Source organism: Wyeomyia smithii, chromosome 2 (genome assembly GCF_029784165.1).
Source record: "Wyeomyia smithii strain HCP4-BCI-WySm-NY-G18 chromosome 2, ASM2978416v1, whole genome shotgun sequence".
In the NCBI taxonomy this organism is placed as follows: domain Eukaryota; kingdom Metazoa; phylum Arthropoda; class Insecta; order Diptera; family Culicidae; genus Wyeomyia; species Wyeomyia smithii.
In genome coordinates, this window is record NC_073695.1 from 1,082,723 (window position 1) to 1,108,003 (window position 25,281).

The 25,281-nt window shown below is 39.3% G+C and overlaps 2 protein-coding genes across 9 annotated transcripts in view; one reads left to right on the forward strand and one right to left on the reverse strand.

Annotated features, from left to right (window-relative positions):
* The window catches only part of LOC129723264 (juvenile hormone esterase-like), a 72,989-nt gene that overhangs the window by 13,814 nt on the left and 33,894 nt on the right, over window positions 1-25,281 (reverse strand). The window lies entirely within an intron of this gene.
* The window catches only part of LOC129723258 (aspartyl/asparaginyl beta-hydroxylase), a 28,318-nt gene continuing 9,160 nt past the window's right edge, over window positions 6,124-25,281 (forward strand). Inside the window, exons 1-12 of one of the 8 annotated variants that reach the window (XM_055677370.1) lie at window positions 6,124-6,487; window positions 8,670-9,230; window positions 9,409-9,606; window positions 9,920-10,123; window positions 21,140-21,330; window positions 21,423-21,500; window positions 21,577-21,729; window positions 21,826-22,081; window positions 22,318-22,422; window positions 22,904-23,092; window positions 23,157-23,621; window positions 24,475-24,548. In XM_055677370.1, the coding sequence (XP_055533345.1) occupies window positions 6,436-6,487; window positions 8,670-9,230; window positions 9,409-9,606; window positions 9,920-10,123; window positions 21,140-21,330; window positions 21,423-21,500; window positions 21,577-21,729; window positions 21,826-22,081; window positions 22,318-22,422; window positions 22,904-23,092; window positions 23,157-23,621; window positions 24,475-24,548 (2,526 nt within the window). In that variant the 5' untranslated portion in view covers window positions 6,124-6,435. The remainder of the gene's footprint in view (window positions 6,488-8,669; window positions 9,231-9,408; window positions 9,607-9,919; window positions 10,124-21,139; window positions 21,331-21,422; window positions 21,501-21,576; window positions 21,730-21,825; window positions 22,082-22,317; window positions 22,423-22,903; window positions 23,093-23,156; window positions 23,622-24,474; window positions 24,549-25,281) is intronic. The other 7 variants (XM_055677364.1, XM_055677365.1, XM_055677366.1 and 4 more) reach the window with 7 other exon arrangements.

Sequence of the window (25,281 nt, forward strand, 5' to 3'; positions counted from 1 at the left end):
TCGGGTACGGGTAATTCGATTTGCGTGCATTATGAGAATTTAATGATTAACTTTTCTAGCCTAGGTGTTTTAACATAGTCTTGGTGTGGGAGGGAGAAACGGATACGAAGCAGCACGAAGTTGCATCGGTAACGGTGTCATTGATTTCTTTAGAACAGCGATTCTCAACCTGTGGTACGCGTACCCCTGGGGGTACTCGAGAGCCTTCAGGGGGTACGCGAAAGAAAAATCAGTAATGGCGGACAAAGCAATTTTTCTTTAAAATACTTCAAATGTTGTTCAATCTTACTCTTTAAACATGACTGTAACAAGCAAACAAATCATAGTTCAATTTGAAACCTGAAGTAGACTACCACAATATGATCTATCACTACTCTATCCCTCTGTCATCGTACGAAGCACGTTGCATGCTCATTAATCTGCAAACACTTAAACAACGCCACGAATTTGCAATGCTATTCTTCGTCAATGACATTATTTCAATTCGTATAGACACATCTGCATTATTATCACAACTCAGCTTTAATACACCTTCACGGCATCTTAGAACGAGAAAACTTTTTTCAGAAAAAAATTGCAGAACTAATTATGCAAAAAATGGTCCCATTAATCGAATGATGTGTCAGTATAATCTACATTGTAAAACCATTGGCATAACAACGTCAAAAAAAAAAATTAAAAACTGTCTGAAATACACTAGAAATATTTAGCTCGTAACAAGAACATTGTAAACACTATAATAATAATGGTAATGAAATATAAATGTAGTCTACATTTGCTTGACGAAATAAATAAACAATTAAAAATGAAAAAATAACATCCACACAAGCAATGAATATAGAAGGTGTGACTAGAATTAGAAAAATTTTTTTCTCGTACAGACGGGACTCGAACCCGCAATCTCCGTCCCGTCGAGTCGAGTCCCGCCTGGACGAGGAAAATTTTTTTCTAATTCTAGTCAAACCTTCTATTCCCGTTCATCTTCGCATTCCCGCGAAACTACATACATTGCCCGCTTTACTAAACTTAAAATGTAAGTCAATATGACAAAAAATGAAATTAGTTCGTAAAATAATATTTCTGTCCTTTGGTAAGCTACGAGTTTTGAAAGTTTGCCGATTTTTTTAAAAGCATTTTTGTTGTTTAAACGTGTGAGCAATGTTTGCAAATAAACTCTTTTTGGCAGACCTCCTGCGTAATTATTACTCGGGTATCAAAAAAACTGTCGTTTGGTAACAGTTCCGAACTATACACTTCATCACGGTTGAGTCTTGATTTTCGTTTCACAAAATAGTGAGGTACGAAATTATAAAATTATTGTAACTCTGCGCAAGTCTACGTAAATATAAATAAACTCAAAAATCTGAATAAACTGACTCGAAAAAACTGTGTTTTGCATACGAATTTGCACATTTAGTATTCGTGATGTTCGAGTCATACTCGGGTTACAGCAGGAAAATAGTTACACGCTATCAAAAAACGACGAATGTGCGTGTCATTTGTTTCGATAATTTTATAGCGTAGTATTCGTTTCTCCCTCCCAGGTCTTGATTTGCATTGTGACCAGGGCTGCCGCATGTACAGAAATATCTGTGTTATACCGAATTTTAGATTCCTGATTGCTACGATGTGCACATAAAACTCGTCGCTTAATTTAAACTCTACCAGACATGCATTTCTCACCATTCTCCGAGTTGTGCTAGTAGGGTAAATTAACAAAATGAAAATTTTCAGCAGTTTATATGAATCATACGTATGCATACAAAATAAATAATTGAAATCCCTGATCAATTTCAATATGAGGTGACTAACGGAACCCAAATTATCCGTACACTGTTATGAATAGATATTTTGCTGCGTGATAAAAATGATCAAACGAGCGGACGTTCTCAGTGACAGATGCTACGCTGGAGCACCAATACATCGCCTGGAACTCTGGTTCATTAACATTCGTTCACATGAACACTCGGGTCTAGCCCAACTCCGGCCATCATCTCGAGAAACCACATACGACAATCAGTGCATAAAATGTACGAGGTAATCAGGTATTTAAAAAAAAAAATAAAATAAAAATCCAGGACGGGTCGGGTACGGGTCGGGTACCGGCAATTTCGGGGTATTTTTCTTTCGGGTACGGGTCGGGTACGGGTAGTTGAAAACAAACTTTTTCGGGTTCGGGTCGGGTACGGGTATTTCAAACAAACCCGACTTCGGGTTCGGGTCGGGTACGGGTTTGAAAATTCTCGATGAGTCGGGTACGGGTCGGGTACGGGTAACAAATTTCCCATACCCGACCATCTCTACTACATACAACTTACAAAAATATATTTTGAATTTTGTAACTTAACAACTTGCGAGTTATCTCCGGCGTACATCGATAAAGGTGAATAATTTAAGCACATAAAACAACAAAAGAAAATGAAGAGAACTTTCCCTATGTAGGTGAAATATCTGGATCAATCGAAGCACCGAAGCAGGGTTTTTCACGCAAGCTGAAATGAAAAACAAAAAGCATTTAGATATGGACAAATGCTGGTTTGATAGATGTGTGATGAACGACCACGCACATGTTTCACATATTAGATGGAAAAAAACAAGAGATCAACATTTGTTTTCAGGACAATGTGCACTTTCATTGAAAAAGATAAGTTTTGTAAGCATTTGAATTGAAATATTACCGCCGTGATGAATTTATGATTGGTAGGCAAAATGTTGACGTTTAGGGTATCCTTAACGGTGCGCTTCTATACCCCCTTTGGCAGCGCTCTATCATCACTTCACACCGTACCGGTCGCTGCTAAACGCGCTAGAGAACTAGTAGCCGAGCTTCCGGGAAGCATCGCGCTCTCAAATTTAGCAGCCCGATAACAGCGCTGCTAAAGGTTTATGCTGGATGAAACGTCAAACGAAACGATAGCAACGACCGGTGTGAAAACGGATGAGTGAACAAAATAGCCGCGCTGTACACATACTTAAATGGTACCGCACTGTTAAGGATGCCCTTATAGGCCCCTGGAAAATATTTAATTTCCACGCTCGTATCAAATCTTGCCTAACTTTTCAAAAGGACTTATTGAGTGTTGAGAGATTTGCCCAAAACTAAACGCGGTCTATTCCAAACAACCCAATGGCATCGCGCCATGTTTCAAGGGCTAACATCTCAACGCATGTGCGAACGAGATTGCATATTAGGCCGCCACTTTTCATACAGCTTTATCTGAAGGCTGACAGCGGGTTCATATGAGTTTGAGCCCAGGACATGAGTTTATTATCATTCATTGTTACTCGGTATAGTGATGTCAATAGCTCGATCCCAAACGACGCGCTTGAAACAAAGGCCACGCTGAATTACTGTTTTTACCTGCATCAATCTTCGTTGTTAAAGTATTAGGAAAGTTCTTGAAGAAACCATTGCTGACGACGGTGATGTCTAAAAAGGACTGCTAATCACCAGCACACCTAAATTTTATTGCCGAGAACTCAAAAGCTGATTAATTCAGCGAAATGTTTCAGAAGTATCAGAACGAACGTGTAACGATACCGATCTGCACGGAACAGCTAAAACTCAGTCCTTCGAAGGAAGAAGCGCCAGCAAGAGGACCGAGATCGCGTAGCGATGGAAGAACTGTACCAAGCTAACGGCACTCAGAAGTTCTACGAGAAGCTGCACGGCTCCCGTAAAGGCTACGTGCCGCAAGCTGATACGTGCAGGAGCTTGGATTGCAATCTCCTTACGGACGAGTGTGAGGTGAACGAAAGGTGGAAGCAGCACTTCGATGAGCATCTGAATGGCAATGGCAATTGACCTTGGTGCACGAGCAGAAGACAACAGATTACCAGCCCTTGATTTTCTGGAGGGGGAGGAGGAGATTGGCCGGCTGAAAAACAATAAAGCTGACCAACTTACCAGCGAGCTTTTGAAATACGGTGGAGCTGGTTCGAGCCGTGCATCGGGTCATTGTCAAGATTTGGGAGGAAGTACAAGTACTGGAGGAGTAGATGGAAGGTATTGTGTGTCCCGTTTACAAAAAGGGCGACGAGCTGGAATGCTGCAATTACTTTGCTGAACGCCGTCTACAAGGAACTCTCCCAAATACTCTACCATCGATTATCACCATTTGCGAAGCAGTTTGTGGGGCACTACAAGGCGGGATAATAGGTGCCCGCGCCACCACGGACCAGATATTCGCGGTTATACAACAGGATCGATCGAGACCAGCTATGGCAAATTATGCACGACTACGGACTTCCGGACAAACTAACGCGGTTGGTCAAAGCGACGATGGACCGAGTGATGTGTGTAGTTCGAGTATCGGGGGCACTCTTGAGCCCCTTCAAAACCCGAAGAGGTCTAAGGCAAGGTGATGATCTCTCGTGCCTACTGTTCAACATTGCCCTGAAAGGTGTCGTTAGAAGAGCAGGGATTAACATGAGTGTCACCACATACATAGGACATACGTAACACTTAGAAAGAAATCTTCCAAAAAAGTTGGTACAAAATGAACTACTCGAAAGTACCAACCTCTGTAAAAAAACCTCGGTTTGAGTAGTTTATGGAGGTTGTGTACCTGCGCAGCCCTGCATTTGTCTCGTTCCCACTCGAAAAATGCAGCATTGATTTTGTAAACAACTTTTTGACAGTTTCTTAAGGGATTTTGTTATGGCCTCGAGTAGAGCAGCGATGAAGAGAATTCATTCCGTTCATTTTCGTCGAGCAGTTCAAACTGGTGTTGGTACCGGGAGATGTGGGGCAAAGAGTACCAAAAAAAAATCGCCAGTGTTACGTATGTCTAAGTATGTGGTAGAATAGTAAGCGTGTAAGGAAGAGTATCACCACATACATAAGACATACGTAACACTCAGGAAGAAATCTTCCAAAAAAGTTGGTACAAAATGAACTACTCGAAAGTACCAACCTCTGTAAAAAAACCATACATAAGACATACGTAACACTCAGGAAGAAATCTTCCAAAAAAGTTGGTACAAAATGAACTACTCGAAAGTACCAACCTCTGTAAAAAACCTCTGTTTGTCTCGATCCCACTCGTTCCCACTCGAAAAATGCAGCATTGATTTTGTAAACAAATTTTTGACAGTTTCGTAAGGGATTTTGTTGAGGGCTCGAGTAGAGCCGCTATGAAGAAAATTCATTCCGTTTATTTTCGTCGAGCAGTTCATATTGATGTTGGTACCGGGTGATGTGGGGCAAAGAGTACCAAAAAAATCGCTAGTGTTACGTATGTTTAAGTATGTGGTATCACATTACACACAAGCACTGATGAACAATAATAATAAGCATGCCACTTCTCAATAGCGGTTGCTATCAACAAAAGTACGGGATACAGCAGACACCCGGGCATATCTCAAATAAATCTACGATTCTGGTCGCAGCGAGGAAGTCCATACAGGAAAAAAAAATAGTCTATTGGTTTACCTCTACCTCTTTTCATGTTTGGTCTGAGAATGCTGTTAATTTATATAACGATTAAAACTAAATGTAATAACTCAGTCCATGAGTGGTTTGTTGCAAGCGTGCAAGACTCTACATTTTCAGAGATACTCACCACTCTATGCTAAATTCCGAGCGTGAGCCTACCTTAAACATTATTCCGTGTTATGTTATTTTTTGTGTGTCCTGTTTCCCAGAGTCTATGTTTATAATAAGAGTCCCGCAAAGATGAAACCAAAGGAACCAAATCAGTGTCAAACGAGGGTACCAATCGAGCAATGTAAACAAACAAGGTGATAATGTTAGGAGTGGATGAAAAGTGTTGTAATTGAGCGTAATAAAGAATATGTGTTTTTCCGAAGTTTTACTTACACATTTTATTCCAACATTAAACCTGTACACTGGTTCACTTAAATTTAACAAAACATCACCGGTGTAATCTTACAAAACTGTGTACCTTGTGAAGAATTTCAAAAAATGATATTCGCCTATGCATGGTGAAAAACAGAACTGTATAGTTCTTGGCAACAAACGGCACAAAAACTGTGTTGCCGAAACGATAGATTTTCTCTTCGCGCGACTCTATATACACATAGACTCTGCTGTTTCCCTTCTTTCATGGCGACAAGAAAAGGAAATGCTGTGTTTGCCTCTCTGTTCGGCTCATTATTCCGTACCGCAAGACTCAACTACAGAAAGATCAGATTTTTGAACTTATCGCATTTCGTTAGTCGTTCTTTGGTTGGATCTTCGCTTTAGTTTAGTATGAGAGACACTTTCGTTCGCGTTGTTCGTAGAGTAGAACGGTTGCGCTACGGTTGTCAGAAGAATCTGAAATAAGTTCCTTCCGGTTCCAACAGTGTCCACGGAGGCAAATTTTAAACGTTGATAAACTACGACTAAGTGCTGTGTTAGTTTGCAATAAGGTTTTCTGTTTTAGTATTAAAGTTACTCGTAGCTGATAAGCTTATCTAACAGCTTAAAATATGTCCGGAGATGTCCAGCCACGAAAGCGCAAGGATAAGAAGAGGAAGAAAGGTAAGATCGTTTCGTAACCAGTAAATATAAGATATCTTGTGGGAATGCTTTGTCCAGCAAATCGCAAGCGAGCGAGTTCGGTGATTCCGTGAATATGGTTCAATTTAGAACTTGAACAAGGCAGTGTGAAAAATCTTTAAATAGATATTTTCGGCCGGCTGTCCTCTCCGCAGTCCGCTTTGGCGTTTTTGCTGTACACTTTGTCTGCTCGCGCTGTGACAACGAGCCGGCGAAGCGATCTGTCTTGTCTAGCTGCCGCCGGTCGGTACAGTTTGAGAGTTTATGGGCGAGTTTATATCCTCCAAGAGATCGCGGCGTTTGCCTCTGCTGACATTGGAGTACATGAAACACGCTGAGGTTCCATCTGAGAACGATGCTGTTCATAGAATTAGGAGAAGTTATGCTAGAGTCAGTGACAAAACAGCTTTAGTGGCTTCCATCGCTGTGAAAACGTTGAACTTATTAAAACGCGATATCATTTACTGTCTTATCAGATTAGATCAGAAACTTGATCGTAGCAATAAACAATGCTATCTCTTCTGTAAAGGCCCTCAAAGGCAAATAGAACTATAATTTTACTTCGAAAAACAAAGTAGTCCATGGAGTTTATGAATTAATAGAAGAGAATATTTTTGATAAAATGTCGACAATAGAAGTTCTGCATCTAAGTGCACAAACACAAGATTGACATAGGACTACGAAAAGAGTGGAAAATTGTTTTGCTTTGCGATTGATACAAAATTACAATTTTAGTTCTTGAGCCATTCCTCGCTACTTTGCGGCCCAATCGTCGGTAGTTACATGCCAATAAACATGTCACAAATTTGGGGAACGTCAAAATGTTCGATCAAACTCCTGGTGTTGAGAATCCATTCATTGGGAGTAACCTCATATGCAGTCGAGAACAGTACTACTTTGTTATTTTCTTCATTTTACGTAATGCCACACACAAAATAGACCGAAAAAATTATGGATACCAAAAGTATAAAATATAATAGGAAAACGCGTATCCCCAAGAAATACAAAGAAAAGTTCTGATTAAGCTGTATCTTTTGTCTCCCAAAAATCGCAATTATTTAAAGCATTCATAAATTTACTATTTGAATAAGAGCCTTTCAAACGCTTCTGTCGTTTAACAGCTTGTTAACTCTAATGAGAAAACAGCTGTTAAGTTTTAGTTCAACCAAAATTCAATTAATAGCAATTTCATAAACTGTAAATCAACAAAATTATTCGTGGGAGTGTAACTGTTGATTGAAAACAAGGAAATATATCAATAAATTGTTTGGATGGTTTGTTGAACTCGTATTCTAACGTTGTTCAACAGTCGTTACTGCTTCCCCGCGCTTGTTCCACATTTCTATTTAATACGCCTTTCCTTCTTACATTGATCTTTGCCAGTAAAAAAATTTTGAACTTCAACCTCGGATACGGAATTTTTATTCGTAACACGGCTTGGCACTAATCCAGACCACAGCGCAATTGATGAAGCCAATCTGCATCGAATATACTTCGACACAGGGGACACCACTCAGAACTAATAAATCTTCGCGTTAGGAAAGTAAAAGTCTGTAAAGTAAACACGACCTGAAATGTGCGGCCATCCGAAGCACATGGTGTCTCCTTCTTGCGATGAATTTTCTCGGGCCAAAGGACGATCATTTGCGCCTCTACAAAGCGGAAAGTCAGTTGTTTTCGTGGGCAGTTAAAAATAGTAATTGGTTGATGTACCTTACTCTGCACAACAATTCGATTGCGCTCAAAGATTTTATTTTTCTTTTTTGCATTGTACCACATCCGTTCTTTGAAGTGGTAAGAAATGGAAAACTTTCGTTTGTTTGCACATGGCAAGTCGCAATAACAACTACTGGGACAGAAAACAAAACACCAACAGAGAGTGAGAGCGGAAAATCTAGTGCCCTGTTGGCGGATGCTGGCTTCCACGTCAACGCCAAGCGGCGGCGTGCTAAGAAAAAACGCAATCTGCGTGAAGCCAGAGCAGGGTCGGTGGCCAAAAACACATGTTTTCGCTAAAAATACACTGCACACTTTTTTCTATCGTGGGTTTGAATGGGGGAAATCAGTAGTAATGAGGTGTCAGATAATGGATGATACGTAAAAACAAATAATTGACTCGCAGCACGACATGCGTTGTTATATTCTGTTCTCCTTTTAATTGCAGATGATGAAGATGCCGTCAAGGAGGCTCCCAGTTCGAAACAATCTGCGGGAGCAGCCCAGGCTGCCACTCAACCCGGCGACATTCAAATGCATATCCACAGTGATCATGGAACCGGAGGAAATTGGTGCGCAAAAATAGTCTTCTTCTTCCTGCTGGTCGGTTTGGGTGCGCTGATAGGCCTTATTCTGATTGAGAACCGCGGCGTATCGAATGGCGATACCCCACTGTCGGAATCACGCTACGCAGAATACTTCAGCGGTTGGGTTGACGAAAATCGTGAGGATGACCATCATCATGAGGATATTCTCAATGCACTCAATCAGTTGGAGGAAGAGCACGAGGATGATGGTGATGGGCACGGCGCGGACGATGATCATGAACCGTACACCGAGGAGGAGGATCATGATGACGAGCAGGAAGGACACGCCGACGAGGATGACGATGCAGACGAGGAAGAAGTGCGTAAATTAGACGATGAAGAGGTAGAGGAGATCGTGGCGGCAGAGAAAAAGTTTTCCCAACAGGAGGCGACGCCCGCGGAGGACGACGATGAAGAGGATGGTATGTTAACTTCTTCGACAAAAAATTATTCCATTATGCCTGTTCTTGAGAAGACCATAACAAACGAACTGTTTCCTCAAAAAATGAGTGATTATTTATCAAAAATTTACACTGACCTAACGCAATAAATAAACGAGAATGAATAAATTGGCTTAAACGGACTAAATTTTATACACAGACGACGTAGAAGACGCTGACGACGATGAAGGGGATAATGAAGTTGATGATCAAAAGGACATCAATGATGAGGGGGACGAGGCTTTGGAAGAGGAAATCGATCAGGGGGAAGACGATGATGGGAATGCTTTCGAGGAAAACAACAACGACGACGATGGGGATGACGAAGAAGATGATGATGATGAAGAGGATAGTGATGGTAAATCGATATTTTCCTTCCTCAAATTTTGACTTAGAAAGCTCGAGTGAGTACATTTCTATGTTCGATTTCGCTTTTTTCTCGCCGCTCGCTCCTCCTATTATATGGCTCGTACGCTTAGCGCTTCTATGAAAATTGGCTTTTTCATAGGGTATTCCGTTGATAACAAAGACGGTTTGGCGGTAGCCGCAGTTTCTACGATCGATTTAGGTGCTTTGTTGAAAGTGTGTGTTTTGATTGAGCTTTTCCTGTTGTTAGCCAATGTGTTGATTCGCAGAAAAAGGGGTTTCTTCAAATTGGAAGTTCTTTTCAGGACCGAAAATTGTTGACAACCAGGTCGACGATGCTCAGCGTGACGACAATGACGACAATGACGCAACTGACGATCCAGTGGATGAGGAAGGTGAACAGAATGATGACGATGATGAGGATAATATAGGTGATACTAATGACTATGATGATGATGATGATGATGATGCAGAAGACGAAGGTGCTGATTTAGACGAGGCTGAAGATGGTTAGTAATTTTCGAATCAAAATTGAGAGTGATGCGAGTGATTTGACTGTACTGGTTTATTGAAAAATGCTAATCTAACAGCATATTAAAACGAATTTGTTTTGTATATTTTGTTAATATTAGGCTATAATTATACTATTAAGTGTATGAGAAAGCAATTCATACCGCCAAGTCTATAATATTCGTTACGATATATTAAATTGTGTTTTATGTTATGACAACATACTTCGGGGAAAATCCTTTCTAATATGTGCAACGCTATGAAGGAAAAAATTGAAAAGTAACGCATAACCTCGTTCATTGCTTGACTAGAGTTGATGTTATACTGAAAGTGGAGAGGCGCAAAGCGTTTACATATGTTTTTTCGGGTTAGTAACGAAAGGCTGAAACTCAAAAGGCTGAAACCCGAAAGGCTGAAAAGTATGTTTCATAACGAAAGGCTGAATGCACAAAAGGCTGAAACCACAAAAGGCCGAATGAACGAAAGGCTGAAACATGAAAGGCTGAAACTTTTGAATCATAATCGTTGAAAAATTCGGACACATGGATAACAAACCTTTATAAGGTGACAGAGTTCAATGTTTGAGTATTAATTGGTTTGTGCAATGGAAAATTAATTTTCGGCACTATTTGAATCTATACACACTTGACTCTTGTACACGTTTCCTAGATGATTCAGGGCGAGACGGCCGAAGGCCGCGAGTGTGCGCCGGCGACCCGCCGTCGGAAGCGCCGGCCACTGCGGGGGGGGACCTATACAGAGGTGATTTCTCCCCCCCGCAGAAATCACCTCTGTATAGGTTCGTTTTCCTAGGTCTATTGACTCGTAGGGGTGATCCCCTAGTTTAGTCCGAACGAGCGATAGCGATAGAAATGAACTTTGTGAATTTCAGCCTTATGATTTTTCAGCTTTTCGTGATTCAGCCTTTCGTGTTTTCAGCCTTATGTAGTTTTCAGCCTTTCGTGATTTCAGCCTTTCGAATTTCAGCCTTTCGTGTTTCAGCCTTTTGAGTTTCAGCCTTTCGTAGTAGACCCGTTTTTTCATTGTTGATATTAACCCTTACGTGAGAAAAGACGCGCATTGTACCACTTCAAAGTGAAGTCAGTGTAGCATCAGCATGATAGAACAAAATTACGATTCATCAATGCAAAATAAATTTATCACCGTTCACCGTGACGAAGTAAAAATAACAAAAATATTTTCAAATGATTCTGAAGTTATTCTAAACTAACAGTTTGGCTTTGATTCTAAAATACATAACATGAACATGATTCTAAATTGACTGCATAAGACTGCTCCAGAAAACCTGCCGCAGAAAACCACTGACGAAGACGTTCGATACCCTATAAGATTATTTCAAAATGATTCTTGAATAACTTTACATTTCTAGAATGATTGTGAAAAAATCGAATGGTACGAACAACTCAAAAGCGGTATTGAAAATAGTTCAGTTTCTTCTTCCAAAGTAATTTCAGGATCAATCGTAAAAGATTTGAAGATGATTCTGAAGTAAAAACCTGAGGTGATTAAATAATGGTAATATGTAATACATATTTCTGGAACATTGCAAGAATAACTTGAAAATATTATTCATTTTTTTTTTATTTGGCTGAAACTTTGCATAGATGTTGTTATAGACAAAAGATGTATTTTGTGATATTACTAGGGTAAGGTGGGGCAAGATGGGTCAGTGTCGTTTTTTAGCGTGAAATAACTTTTTTTTGTGGGGACACTAATTTTGCATGATGCGTAATGTATTTTCGACTATGTATAACGTGTTCATAGTTCATATTTGCATATCAGAGGCAAATGCCAAATTAGGCAAAGCCTCTTGAAAACAAAAAAAAAATTGCATATTGCTTTTTTTATAAATAAAATATTTTTTCGCTAAGTTTCTTACGCGATTCACACTTTCGAAAAAACGTGTTCTCTCGTCGTACGCTATACAATTTGAAGTAAACTTTCATTGCAGAAGCAGTTTTGCTCATGATGCCAAATAAAGTTTCGCTCATGATGTCAAATAAATGTAAAATAATCATGAATATCACAATCGTGAACTCAATTAATGATTGGGGCAGCACGGGTCACCAAAGACGAGGCAGTATAGTTCGTATCGACAGCTGATTTTTAACTGTCAACGATTCAGTTTTAAGGCGCAAATGGTGTTGTCACTACGGAAAAAAACTTTTATTGTTTCAATAAGCCGACAGTAGCGAAGTTCTTCCAAATGGTACAGAAAGTAATCGTCGAGGAAAATTTAACCCCTTCGGCGGTACAACATAGACGAGATCACCCAATATTTATGTTATCTATGAAGAGAAGGCTTTTTTCTTGCTATCCGTAAAAAGTTCATTGAGATTCAATCTAAATTGTGTTCTGTTTGAGAGGGTAACCCATCTTACCCCACCAAATGACCCATCTTGCCCCGCCTTTTTTACAGTGCAATGAAAAACAACCTTTTCTAATAATTCTGTAGAAGCGAACCAACACTTGATTTTTGTTATTTTTTAGCGTAGTTTTATAAAATATACATAACATCAATATAATCATCTGAAAAGTAGACCGAAACTAAGTTTAGTTACGAGAAATTGAAAATTTGGCTTAGGTGACCCATCTTGCCCCACCTGACCCTATGTAAAGCAAAAAATCTTTTTGTCAAAAAAAAAAAAATAGAAAAGCTCTTGTTTTAAAATTTTTATTTTTTCAATTGTAATTAGATAACGTTAATAATGCTAAAAACCGTTATTGGTATGGAGTCGTCCACATTTTACGCGGAAAACCTAAGATAGGAGGGTAGAGGAGAGGGGGTTTACGCAAAAATCCACGCTTCCTCTCGTTTAAAATTATTGAATTTGAATCAAATGTAAGATCCTTTTTTTCTGGATTCCAAAACCGTTCTCAAGCATTTTAATCCAGAATATCTTCATCCGGTTTTTCCTAATTAAAATACACTAAGGTCGCTTTTTACGCGGTTTTTTTTACGCGGATTCCGGAATTTACGCGGTTTTTTTTACGTGTTTTTTTACGCGGATTCCGGAATTTACGCGGTATTTTTTTTTTGCCCGGATTTCGGTTTCCCTCCACTCGGAATGCAAAATTAACGATGGTTTTTTTTACGCGGATTCCGGAATTTACGCGTTTTTTTTACGCGGATTCCGGAATTTACGCGGATTCCGGAATTTACGCGGTTTTTTTACGCGGCACGTATCCCCCGCGTAAAAAGCGACTTTTGTGTACTGTAAAATGTTGTTTCCATTGCTAGCCTTTTCTTACACTGAGAGACGTTTCGCGACTATTTTAAGCTGGATTCAGAATTCATTTTTTCAAGCCTTTCGAAATAAGTTCAGCAGTTTCAAGCTACAACTACAAGAGTTTCTATGCCTTTTTAATTAAATTTGATATAGTTTTTTCTTGAGTTTGGTATTTTTTCTGGTAAAAAACTATATTTGGGTCGTTAGATACTAATTTGAGATCATTTCTTTAGATTTTTCTTAGTTGAAGAGTTTCTCTGCTGCTTCGAATGTTTTTTTTTTTCAATTTCAAATTTTTAAAGTGCTTCCAGCTATTTCATTGTGCATTTTTGATTATTTTGCTCCTGGGTTTTCTAGCTTACAAAAGCACTTCAGTTGAATTTAAATTGCTTTATTATTGAATGCTTCGAACTGGTTCTAGTTGAATTCGGAGTTTTTCTGGTTTCTTAGGTTAAAGTTTAAAATGCATTCGATATTATGTACGAAAATTTTTGAAATGACTCGATTTGTGCATGATATATAAATTTTATTGCTCTGTTATTTTTTTCGTTTTTGGTCCCAACTGCTTTTTAAAAGTCATTTTTGTTTTTTGGACTTGAAGTTTTTTTGTTCAGAGTAGGTTCGAACCATTTCGTGGAACTTTTATAACTCCTTTTGTTTTTTTTTTTTTACCGTCGATAGGATCATTTTCTATTTGGGCCTTTTCTGGCCTAAAGAAGGGCTTTTCGGCCATTCTGTGTGCAATTTGGGGTTATTTTCAATTTGAGATCATTTTCTATTTTCTGCAATTCTGAGCTTTTTTGGGATTGTTTTCTATTTCGGCCTTTTCTGGCCTTCAGAAGGCCTTTTCGGCCATTCTGAACTTAATTTGGGATAATTTTTCCGGGCTTTTCTTGTCTTCAGCTCAATTTGGAATCATTTTCTGTTTCGGCTTTTTCTGGCCTTTAGAAGGGGTTTTCGAGGATTGTGAGCTTTATTTGGGATTATTTTTTATTTCGGCCTATTCTGGCCTTCAGAAGGGCTTTTCGGCCATTCTGATCTCAATTTGGGATTATTTCCTATTTCGGCATTTTCAGGCCTTTAGAATAGGTTTTCGGCCATTTTGAGCCTAATGTTGGATCATTTTCTATTTCGGCCTTTTCTGACCTTTTGAAAAGCTTTTCTGCAATTCTGAGCTTAATTGGGATCATTTTCGATTTCGGCCCTTTCGTGCCTTTAGAAGAGTTTTTCGGCCATTCTGACTTTATCTTGGGATCATTTTCTATTTCGGTCTTTTCAAGCGTTTAGAAGGGGTTTTCGGCAATTCTGAGCTTAATTTTAGATAATTTTCTATTTAGGCCTTTTTTGGCTTTTTGAAGGGTTTTTTTACCATTCTTAGCTTAATATTGGATCATTTTCTATTTTTGCCTGTTTAGAAGGGTTTTTCGACCATTCTGAGCTCCATTTGGCATCATTTTCTATTTCGGCCTTTTCTGGCCTTTTGGAGGGGTTTTGGAGATTTTGAGCTTAATATAGATAATTTTGTATTTCAGTCATGCAAAGATGTTGCTAAAATACCATTTGATGGTAAAAAGCTTTCATTTTAAATGATTTAAAGTGATTGGTTTTTTTTTCACACTTTCATACTAAGTGCACGGAATGAGGAGCCGCGCGCAGGGTGGCGAATACCGGGAAAAACCGGGAGAATCAGGGAATATCAGGGATTTAATTTTTCGATCAGGAAAATCAAGAAGTAACGTTTGCGGTAAAAAAATGGACTTCTTTCTGATGGCGATGAAAAAAAAAACTAAGACAGATAATTGAGTTGGATAAATTTCTCATAGAAAGTAATCATGTTAGCTTCCTCGCAAAAAAATAATACGTCCTTGCTTGCGGCCTTCCGGCAGTTAACCGGAACATTCGCCATCGCGGACGAAAACATGCGTGTAGGTATGTTTTTAAGCTCTTTCTTCGTTTTTTCATTAATTTCTCCTTTGTTTTTGTGACAAAATTGTTGGAATAGATCTTGCGCTTCAAGTTTGCCCAAAAATTCTCAATGGGACGCAGCTGGGGGACGTTGGGCGGATTCGTCGACTTCGGTACCACATCGATATTCAGCCGCTCTATCTCCTCCAACGATCGCTTCGAGTAGTGGGCCGACGCCAAATCTAGCCAGAACACCGTGTCTTCGCCCTTATGGTATTTCTTGATGAACGACGCAACTTGTGGCAGGCACTTCGTACTATAAATTTCCCTGTTCACGGCCAGCCCAGAGCGAAAGAAGAGCGGTTTCGACATCCCCTTCTCGCTGATTGTCAGCCACAGCCGCATCTTCTTGGGGAACTTGGTCTGTAAAATAAACTTCACCTCGGTGCTCATTTCCTTCGTTGGGGAGGTAAAACACGACGAGCCCTGCTAGTCGTTGCCATCCAGGGTGAGATAGGTCTCGTCGTCCATCACCACTGCCACATCGCGATTCGCCGGAAAAATCGACTTGACCATCTTATTCAACCGCTGTCGCTGCGTCATTGCCTACAGCTCCGAGACCAGTGGATTGGACTGCCGCTTCCATGTATGTCCATGTTCTCCAGATACTTTTTCACTGTTTTACCGCATGCACCAACCTCCCGGCCAAGTTCACGCAGCGATTTAGCCACTATTATTTCGGTCTTCCTCTTCAGCATCCTTTGGTCGTTGGCCGTCCGGAACCGAGCTTTCTTTCAATGCTCTGTTCGTTGCCCAATAGTGTCAAGATGTTGTAGATGCCGGAACGGCCATACCCGGCGTTCAAAAAGTACCGCACGATGTCCGTTTTTGACGCGGCGGGGTACCGTTCTTTGAATGCGCACACTTCTGAACGGAGTAGCTTCACTTTTTTGCCATCACAGTTAGAAATTGACTGATAGAGCTGTCAAATTTTTACTGCTAACTCATGGGTTACTATGATTGATGATACATGAGTAGTTTCGTCGGTGCGATTAAAGGTAAACCCATGAAAAATCGGCAATTTTTGTCCATTTTTTACCGCAAACGTTATCAGGGAATTTAAAAGTGTCATAAGCGGAAATTTCAGAGGTTTGATATTTTTTCACGAAGTTAGTTCTGAATTGGAATTATTTTAGTGTATTCGATGTGGACGCTCATCAGCAATCCTACAACAACACTCAATAAAAGTTAGGTTACTTAATTTGCTCTTTCCAATCAATACCAAATGAGTTGAATATATGCAAAAAATAATCGATCATTTTTTAATTGACTGAAACTATGCACTCGTACTTGGCACAGTGAACTAAGTATTTGTTCCAGGCAGAAGATTTTTTCTGAAAAGTCATTTTCTACTAGAACGCATCCATTTTAGCATAGGCTTTATTTAACCCGCGGAGTGATAGGGTTCTCCTCGATTCCTTCAAACTCTACTTACTCAGCAACCGTGAGACACATTTTGCACAAACTCTATTGTAAATTAAAGATCGGTCTGTTTTTCAACCGTTCCATCGTTGTTAAACTGGAATCAAAGTTTATATTTCAGTTGAAATCCTGCGGGGAATGGATTAAAGCATTGTATCACGGGAACTTTTTGTTGTACAGTAAAACTTTCTGAGAATGAATTGCAGTGAACTGATGATACCTTTTACAAGGCTCATAACGGTTAGACAATGAAACAGTAGTGACTGTAATGACCAAAATATCAAGAAATGGCGACTTTAAACTTTTTGAAAAGTATCCAAATAGGTACTAACAAGTCATCAAGTAGTGCGCGCATTTAATGCTAATTACTACTTTTTTTTTGTAAAAACCATTAGACCAGATTTTTTCTTCGGTTTCTTGCACTTCATCATCATGTTCACAATTGCTTTCGAACTATTAACGCACCTTCTAACATCGCCTGAGCAAGCCTCACTATCGCCATTGTTCTACTCTAGTAATGTAGTAATGGTGATTACCTTCTTGCAACTAATTAACAGAAGACTTAAAGACTTGCTCGGTAGTTTGAGTGTCTTCATAACTCGAAATATAGTGAGTGCAATTAAAGACAAAGTCACAAGTTAATGTTATCAAATTTCTACACCGGAATTTTTACCAGCAGAATTAATTGAAACTTGAAATTGAAAATGAGATTGAATCTTTCATTAAAATTTTCAAAAGTATCAAAGCACCTCGTGAAGATGAAGTTTCAAACATTGTTTTCAAAGTTCATGAGAAATTCTCACAAATTGTTTCAGAATGAATATTTCAACAAATTACGGAAAAGTGCTGAAAATTCTCAAATTTTAAAGCCGGATAAGAAACCTGCTGGGGTTCCATGTTGTCGACCAATCAATTTATGATATTTCGAGCTAATAAATCTAAAGGTTTATACATATTTTATACATATTTTTGATTTGCATTTAACAGTGTTTAGCATAAAGGTTTGATGTCTAGCATAAAGGCGAAATTGTTAATACAGTCATGATTTTAAAACAATTATTCAACTGATTCAACCAGAATTCCCAATCTGATTGATTTTCTTGTCAAAGCAGGTGTGTCTCAAAATAGTTAATTGATAACACTGTTCTTGTGAATTTTGGCGCCCCTAGACGTTTCGGAAATGCCTCAAGAAGTCTTCAGAAACTTCAATAAAATTTTCCCGTAAGTACACGGAAAACGACGAACACGGCGAGCAATTACTCAACTGGCACACATCTGCATTTACCAGGAGCACCAAAATGAACAGATTAAAATGCTATAATATTTCTAGGATACTTATTTGAGCTTTCAGGACAACTTTTTTTGACGTTGGACTAACGTCTATATCGAAGTTAGGCACCTGAATTTGAAAATCTAGTAATTCAACCAGGGAAAACCAGGAAAAAGTGGTCAGGTTTTGAGCGCTTATATATCAGTCATTTCTTTTCAGAATTTCGAGGTTTTGGCATCAACCGATCAGAAATTCTTTTACGGTTGAATTTATGTAACAAAAATAACCTATTGCTCGAGATACACTATTGAAAAATTGATAAATCACATCGATTGTCTAAATCATACCGAGCAACCAATCACCACCTCTCTTCACAAGCACAGTCGACACTAACGGATACAACCGATCTGACTTTGTAAACAGTCTCGCAGCTTTCAACCAATAACGAGCTCGCTTTCGGTAGCTGCAACAGGTGTTTCAACACCACTTTAAAATGCTTCTTTTATCATTACCACTGAACAGATTCTAAACACCAATGGCTTGATTGATAGGGGAAATATTGCGCAAGATTGTCATATACTAATTTAAATATGTTTTCGATACTAAACTAGTTAAAAGTTGTGTTAAAAGTCGTGCACATTCAACCAATCACAAGCTCGCTTCCCCTTTGCTCGCGAATGGATTTTTGCTTTGGGCTATATAATAACCTGCGTCGTCTCATAGTAGTCATCAGTCAACAAGTGGAAGGCCACTAGAACGGTCTTGAATAATCAGCAGCGGTGGCTGATTCCAGTGGCGAAACTGAGCTGCAGCAGAACCAGAGCGGTGGTATCAGGCAGCAGCGGCGGAGGTAGTGGGCAGCTGCATTTCTTCATTCTGTTCGATAGCTAGAGCTGTTGCGTGTGTATGGCTAGCTATAGCATGTGTAAGATATAGCATGTGTAGCATATTATGGCTATAGCGTGTATATCTTCAGCGTGTGTACGGATAGTTATAGCGTGTGTGTGGATAGCTGCTGCGTGTGTAATGATTACTTATGGCGTATGTATGGATAGTAATAGCACATGGTTGGATAGCTTATGCGTGTTTATAGATAGTTGTATCGGATGTATGGATAGGAATAGCGTGTGTATGGATAACTTTAGCATGTTTGTATAAAAAACTATAGCTACAGCGTGTGTATGAATAGTTTTAACGTGTGTATAGATAGTTATAGCATGTGTGTGGATAACTATAGCGGGTGTCGAAGATTATTATTGTCATTAAAAATATTAAAACGTCTTAACGAACACAGTTGTGAATTTGATTTTACAGCAGCGATTTTAACTTCTTCTGCCAGTCTTTAGTCATCGAGAAAAAATTACTGCCTATGAATGATCAACACTTATTTACTAAAAATTTCATTTAGATCAAAACAGGTTCTTTTGAGTGTCATAAATTATTGGTAAAAAGAGTTGCAAGTTTTCTCAAAAAGCATTCATTAAATTTTCATTTTTGTTTCTCGGTCCGCGGTTTTGATTTTGTTTCTCGCACACAGAGAAAGAAAACAAACTTGTCGCTATCGTGAAAAATAACAAAACAATTAGAAATGCTCTAAATCACAATTGAAGAAGTTAAGATTTTTTCCTGTCACTCGCCAAAACCTTGATAACAACTACCGAAAAACGTGTAATTGGGCTCTTGCTGTATTAAGTTATTGAAATAAACGTATTTTTTGTTTAAATACATGAAGTTATATGCTGGGCTGGAGCTAACCGAGCATGAGTTTTATCAATTTAATGTCAAACAATTTTTAAATTTAAAATTTTCGTTTGAATCGTTCTGGGCTCCAATTTCAGATAGTTTCGTTAAGTTTGCTTTTTGCTTAGATAGGAAAATTTTACCAATTCGCTCAATTAAATGATTGTCTTGCTGGTGCAGCTACGAACAAAGGTTTGATTCGAATATGTATGAAATGACAGCGATTAAATGAAAGATATCCATTCTTTTAGTAGGGTAGGAAACAGATTCTAAGCAGCTTTAGGAACCGCCTGTGTATTCAGACGAAACACTCGAAATGTGCTGGGTGAAACTCAAACAGTAGTATATCAATCTGCTCTCTATCGTTTCCTCTGTCAGAACTTGTTTTCGGATTGTAAAACTAAGTTAGCAAACTTTGACAATCATCAATCAAAGTTACCAATCGAGGGACACTATTCCAATCACCCCGAACCTATTTTAAGCAGTTTCCATCTGTTTTGCAGGCGTTTTTTTTTTCAGCACCTGAAGTGGCTCCTGAATGGCTGCAATATAGGTCGATTTGTTTCAATTGCAATTGTTCACAGATTTCTTTGTGATTAACGGTATTTCTTATATTCGTAAGACAGCTAGACAATTAAAGTTTTCGTTTCCATCATTGAATTTGTCGATAGTGGTCGAAATGCAGGAGTTTGAGGCCTGTTTTCTTCGACTGATTCAAATAGGTGCTACTGCTTAAGCCGTTCCCTACCCTATATATTATTATTTATAACGTTTTAACGTCTCAGCATTCAGAAATGCACTAGATAAAATTGCAGCAAATACTAGAGTTGCAATTCTCTCTATTATTTGTTTTAATGGAAAATAAGAATACCGTAGTCCAACGTCATGCGGTCGTGTCTTGAATACCACCAATACCATTTTTTTATTTTTGTCGGCCATCGAACTTTTTAGTTTTGAGATTTAGGTGGTAAAGCCTACGATGGTCGTAATTTAAATCATTTTAAAATAAATTTGAATAGTCAGGGGAAAAAATTATCAGGGAATATCAGGAAATTAATTTTCGGGAATTGAGTCGCCACCCTGCGCGCGGAATTAACGCGCCTCACGGTAACAACTCTTTTGATATTAGCTCAATGTTGAACAAGACGTTAATCACTTGCTTCATATGCAATTTAGATTTGTGTTCAGATACGGAAGATTTCCGAGTTGCTGTATAAATATCTGCGTAGGTTAGGAGAAAATCGCTTTTCATCATCCAAGACAAACTAAACACGAAGCATTTTCACTTCGAATTATCGTGAAAAACCTACTAAATTTTGTATTGATTGTACTGCAGCCAAACTTTACCGTTGTGGGATTCTTTTCAGCTTCCAAGCAAAACAGCGACAAAAAGGAAGATCCCATTCCAGCTGATAATGATGATGATGATGACAATGATGTCGGTGTTCCTGAGAAAGAGGATAATGATGCCGATGCGATCGCCAAAGAAATTGAAAACATTGCCGACGCAAATGATGCCGATGATGATGACGACGGCGAAGATCCATTCGATGAAGAGGTAAGCAACTGAATTGCACGAGTTTTTTTGTTAAATATTTTTCCGCTTCACAACTTTAATCAATGACTTTAATCCACGCTTTGAATGATCAGGCTAACAAACTAAACCTTGCATCAAAAGACACAGTTGGAGTCTCGATGGATAATGCAACCGCTGAAAGCGGGCCAAAGGTTAGTATGCTCCGCATAGCCAACGCGCGCTTAGGTTGTGTTTGCTTGATAATAGTCCAAACACCCTTACAATCAGGATCCTATCATTGTTGATCAGTTGGAAAAACCCGACATTAGTGGTGAGATACTAAAATCTCAAATGGACGATTTAGTAGAAAACTATAATAAACTTGCGGAAATGCTTAACGTCCCTAAGGAAGAGTTTTTCGTACACGCAGCTGCAATCGAGGTACGTCACTTCAATTACCCCTCCAGGTGCTCGCTTATATGAAATGTTAATTTCAGGGTTTCAAATGAACTGCTTTTATTACGTTCTATTCTGCAGGAGGATGAAAACGACGATGGTCAAGTTGATTCAGTTGACGATGACGTCGATGACAGGCCCGCGTCCAATAGTGCTGTAAAGGATGATATCGACGACGATAACGACGATGATGATGACGATGGAAACACGTTCGAAAACTTCGTCGATAACGACGGCGGTGAGGAAGAGTATCTTGCTAAAGTAAGACAAGAACAAGAGCTCAAAAATCAACGGCATCAGCAGCAGGCGAAGGAGGAACCTAGGGAGGAAACCTCGCGTAAGTATGCAGCACTAGAAAGTCTCTAATGAGCTAGAAAATTAGACTAGAATAGCACTTTTATTGCTACAGAATCACATACACATATGCTATTTTCTACATTTCTTTTATAAATATTTCACTCAAAGAGAAAGTGCAACTTATTGCTTTTCAATGCATTTGGACGTTCAAAAGTGAATTTTCAATTTTTCTGTGCGGCTCACAATTTGACTGAAAAAAACCTCCAACATTTCCAGTTGCGGTGCAAATCTTTGTCGGTGTGGCGCTGATCGTCGCAGCGCATCTTCTTTTGAAGCCTCCGCGTGCTCCTACCCGGTCGGATCCGGCAGCCGCACCATTCAGTGAGTGTTAGGCGTGCTTCTTGTTGTTCTACTTTATTGTTTTTGTTTCTTGCTCTAATTCTACATGTTTACGTTTCTCTACTATGTACTGGATAGTTGATATTCTAATTTGTTTTTTGGATGTCGCATGGCCTTGCTTACCAGTCTGAGTTTGTAACCTCTAGTGACTTTATGTGATATGATCTCTAATCGTCCAATGGCTAATTAGATGTTAACTCACGGTTCATCTGATAATAAATTGCACTTTCCCAATCACGTGATACACGCGTCGTTTTTTAATCCATAGCGCAGCGGTTTTATTTTACTGAACAGTTTTCACACCAACTACGGTACACTGCGATTCGCTATTGCTTTGTACAGGAAGCAAAGAGCAGCTGGTAGAGCATACTAGTTGGCTTGCATGTGGATTAGCCGTAATTAACCATAACTTTGATTTAGTTGAACTCTTCTAAAACTGTTCGCCTTGTTTGGATTATTCAAGAACAAACTGTTCCATCTGGGATGCCTCTGGTTTCCAACCTGGAAGAGAAAATACAACACAGTGAAGTAGCCGCGAAGGTCGTGGAAGCAGATGACTTTGTCAATCAAACGATCAGTTACGTACAACAACCCGTCGCTAATGATTACCAAGAAATTGACCAAGTTGATCGCGACGTAATCGAAGAAAATGGTAAATACCGTATTCTGTGTAGTTATTAACTGTTGACTTAATTTATAATTTTTACTCCCTTCAGTCCCGGAAGACAATGACCTGGAACAGGAACTCTACTCTGGCGATGAAGATTTCGATTACGAGCAGGAGGAATACATCGATGAGCTAGAGGAAATCGAAGAAGAGGAAGAGGAAGGTGAAGACGTAGGGATAGAATTCGCTGCGAGTATAGAAGAGAAAAAACTGGAAGAACAAGAACGGGAAATCGGAACGTTTGTACCTACAACCTTCGAAGAGTTTAGCGCAATGTATCGATCGAACACAACGGAACCAGAGTCAACAGATGCTGTCCTGGAAGCAACTCCTGAGCCCAGTGTTCCGTCCGCCGTTCCACCAGCAGCATCGAAGAGCTTAGAAGCTGGTATATTCAAAAATTCGCCGTTGGCGAAAAAGAAACCGCCCAAAGGCGCCGTGAACAAGCTTATTTATGGATTACACAAGGAGCCTTTATTCACGGCTGAAGATTTAAAACCTTCGGCGGAGAAAGGTGAGGCCAAAAGTGTCCTGGCAGCAATGCTGTCGGAAATCCATTCACCATCCAAAGATCCTGTCCGTAACCTAGAGTCCGAACCATCAACCTCTGAACCTAGTATTCACACCAGCACAATCATTCCTGCTTCCGTCCCTACACCAGTGGCACCATATTCTGATGCCTCCACGAGTACAAAGGAAAAACATGTCGAATTCATACTACCAGACGAGTCAAACAGTATCACGAGATCCGATGAAGAACTCTCTTCGTTCGAGTTACAACCAGACGTGATGGAGCCGGCAGATAATGGAAGTAAAGAAAATTTGTATATTCCGTATGATGACAACAGCGCTGATGAATTGTTTGATGATGAACTGCTGTATGAAGCAGACTTAGAGGAATTAGACTCCGTTTTTCTCAGGCAGTATCCGTCGGATGAGGAGGAGGAACCCTTCTCGGATGAAATCCGCGATGATGTTTCCGACGTTGACGATTCGGATTTGATGAGACGACTCGAGGAAAAGTATGGCAAATTAGAACATCAAGAAGATGCGGGCGAGAGAGAGCCAGAGCAGGAAGACGATGAGGACAGCTGGACAAGTATATCTACTCATAGATTAATGGATGGTAGAATAGTGCCATCATTCTGAGCCAGCGGGGAGGGCTCGTGCCGATCGATTACTATAATTTGCATAAATCATGATACTCATCTCTTTTTTTTTCTATGTGATTCTGTAGTAATATTTCATAGTAGTTTGATAGTACGGTGAATATCAGCACATTATTTGCTACTTTTACGCATTAATAGACCTAGTGCGATGTGTTTTCGGTTTGCTAATTTAGGGCTTTTCTTGTGTAATTTTCCTAGAAATTTCCTCTAGGCCTAGCGCTGAGGAATCTTACCAGGAGGAGCTAGATAGAGCCAAAAGACAACTCGATGAGGTAAGGACAATTGTGGGCAAACTGTTGCGTTTAACTGTCTTATCTGATCTGTTCTCATTTTGATAGGAATTCGGGTTTGAATAAGTTGACTTTAACACTAACTCTATTCAGTTAGGAACATTTAGCATAGAATGACACAAATGCATCTGTTTTTTTTTTAATTTTTTTTTTGTATTTTTTGTCTTCTGCATTGTTTTCATTATCAATATCAAGACCGAAATTGACCAAACTGAGACACGCAACTGACGATGACTAAACGATTGAACTAAACAGTAGATAAGTGTGAACTTTGTTCTCATTAAACTTTACTTTTAACATCTTTGCTGGGCTAAAGAACAAATCACATAATTTGTAAAAAAAAACTAGATTGCCCGTCGAAACTGCATCGATCTGTGATTTTTTTGCTTCGTTTGTTTAAGTATTGTGCATACGCGGAAATGTTAACCTCAATCTTCACAATCACCCACACACACACAGATGACACATTATTTTCAATAATATGCTATCTCCCAGTGAAGTTTGAGTTCACCATTTCATAGCTTCTTATGTAACGATTATTCTATACTACCTTCATATAACCTAATCCAAAAGTGTGATTCTTCGATTCTGTTTTTTTTCTTCATCACCCCGCATTCTCCTAACGCTTTGGTGTGATTTGCTAACCCGAAACCGCCTGGACCACCCCCCGCGAACAACGTACACACGCACACGCAACACACTTACACCTGCGGAA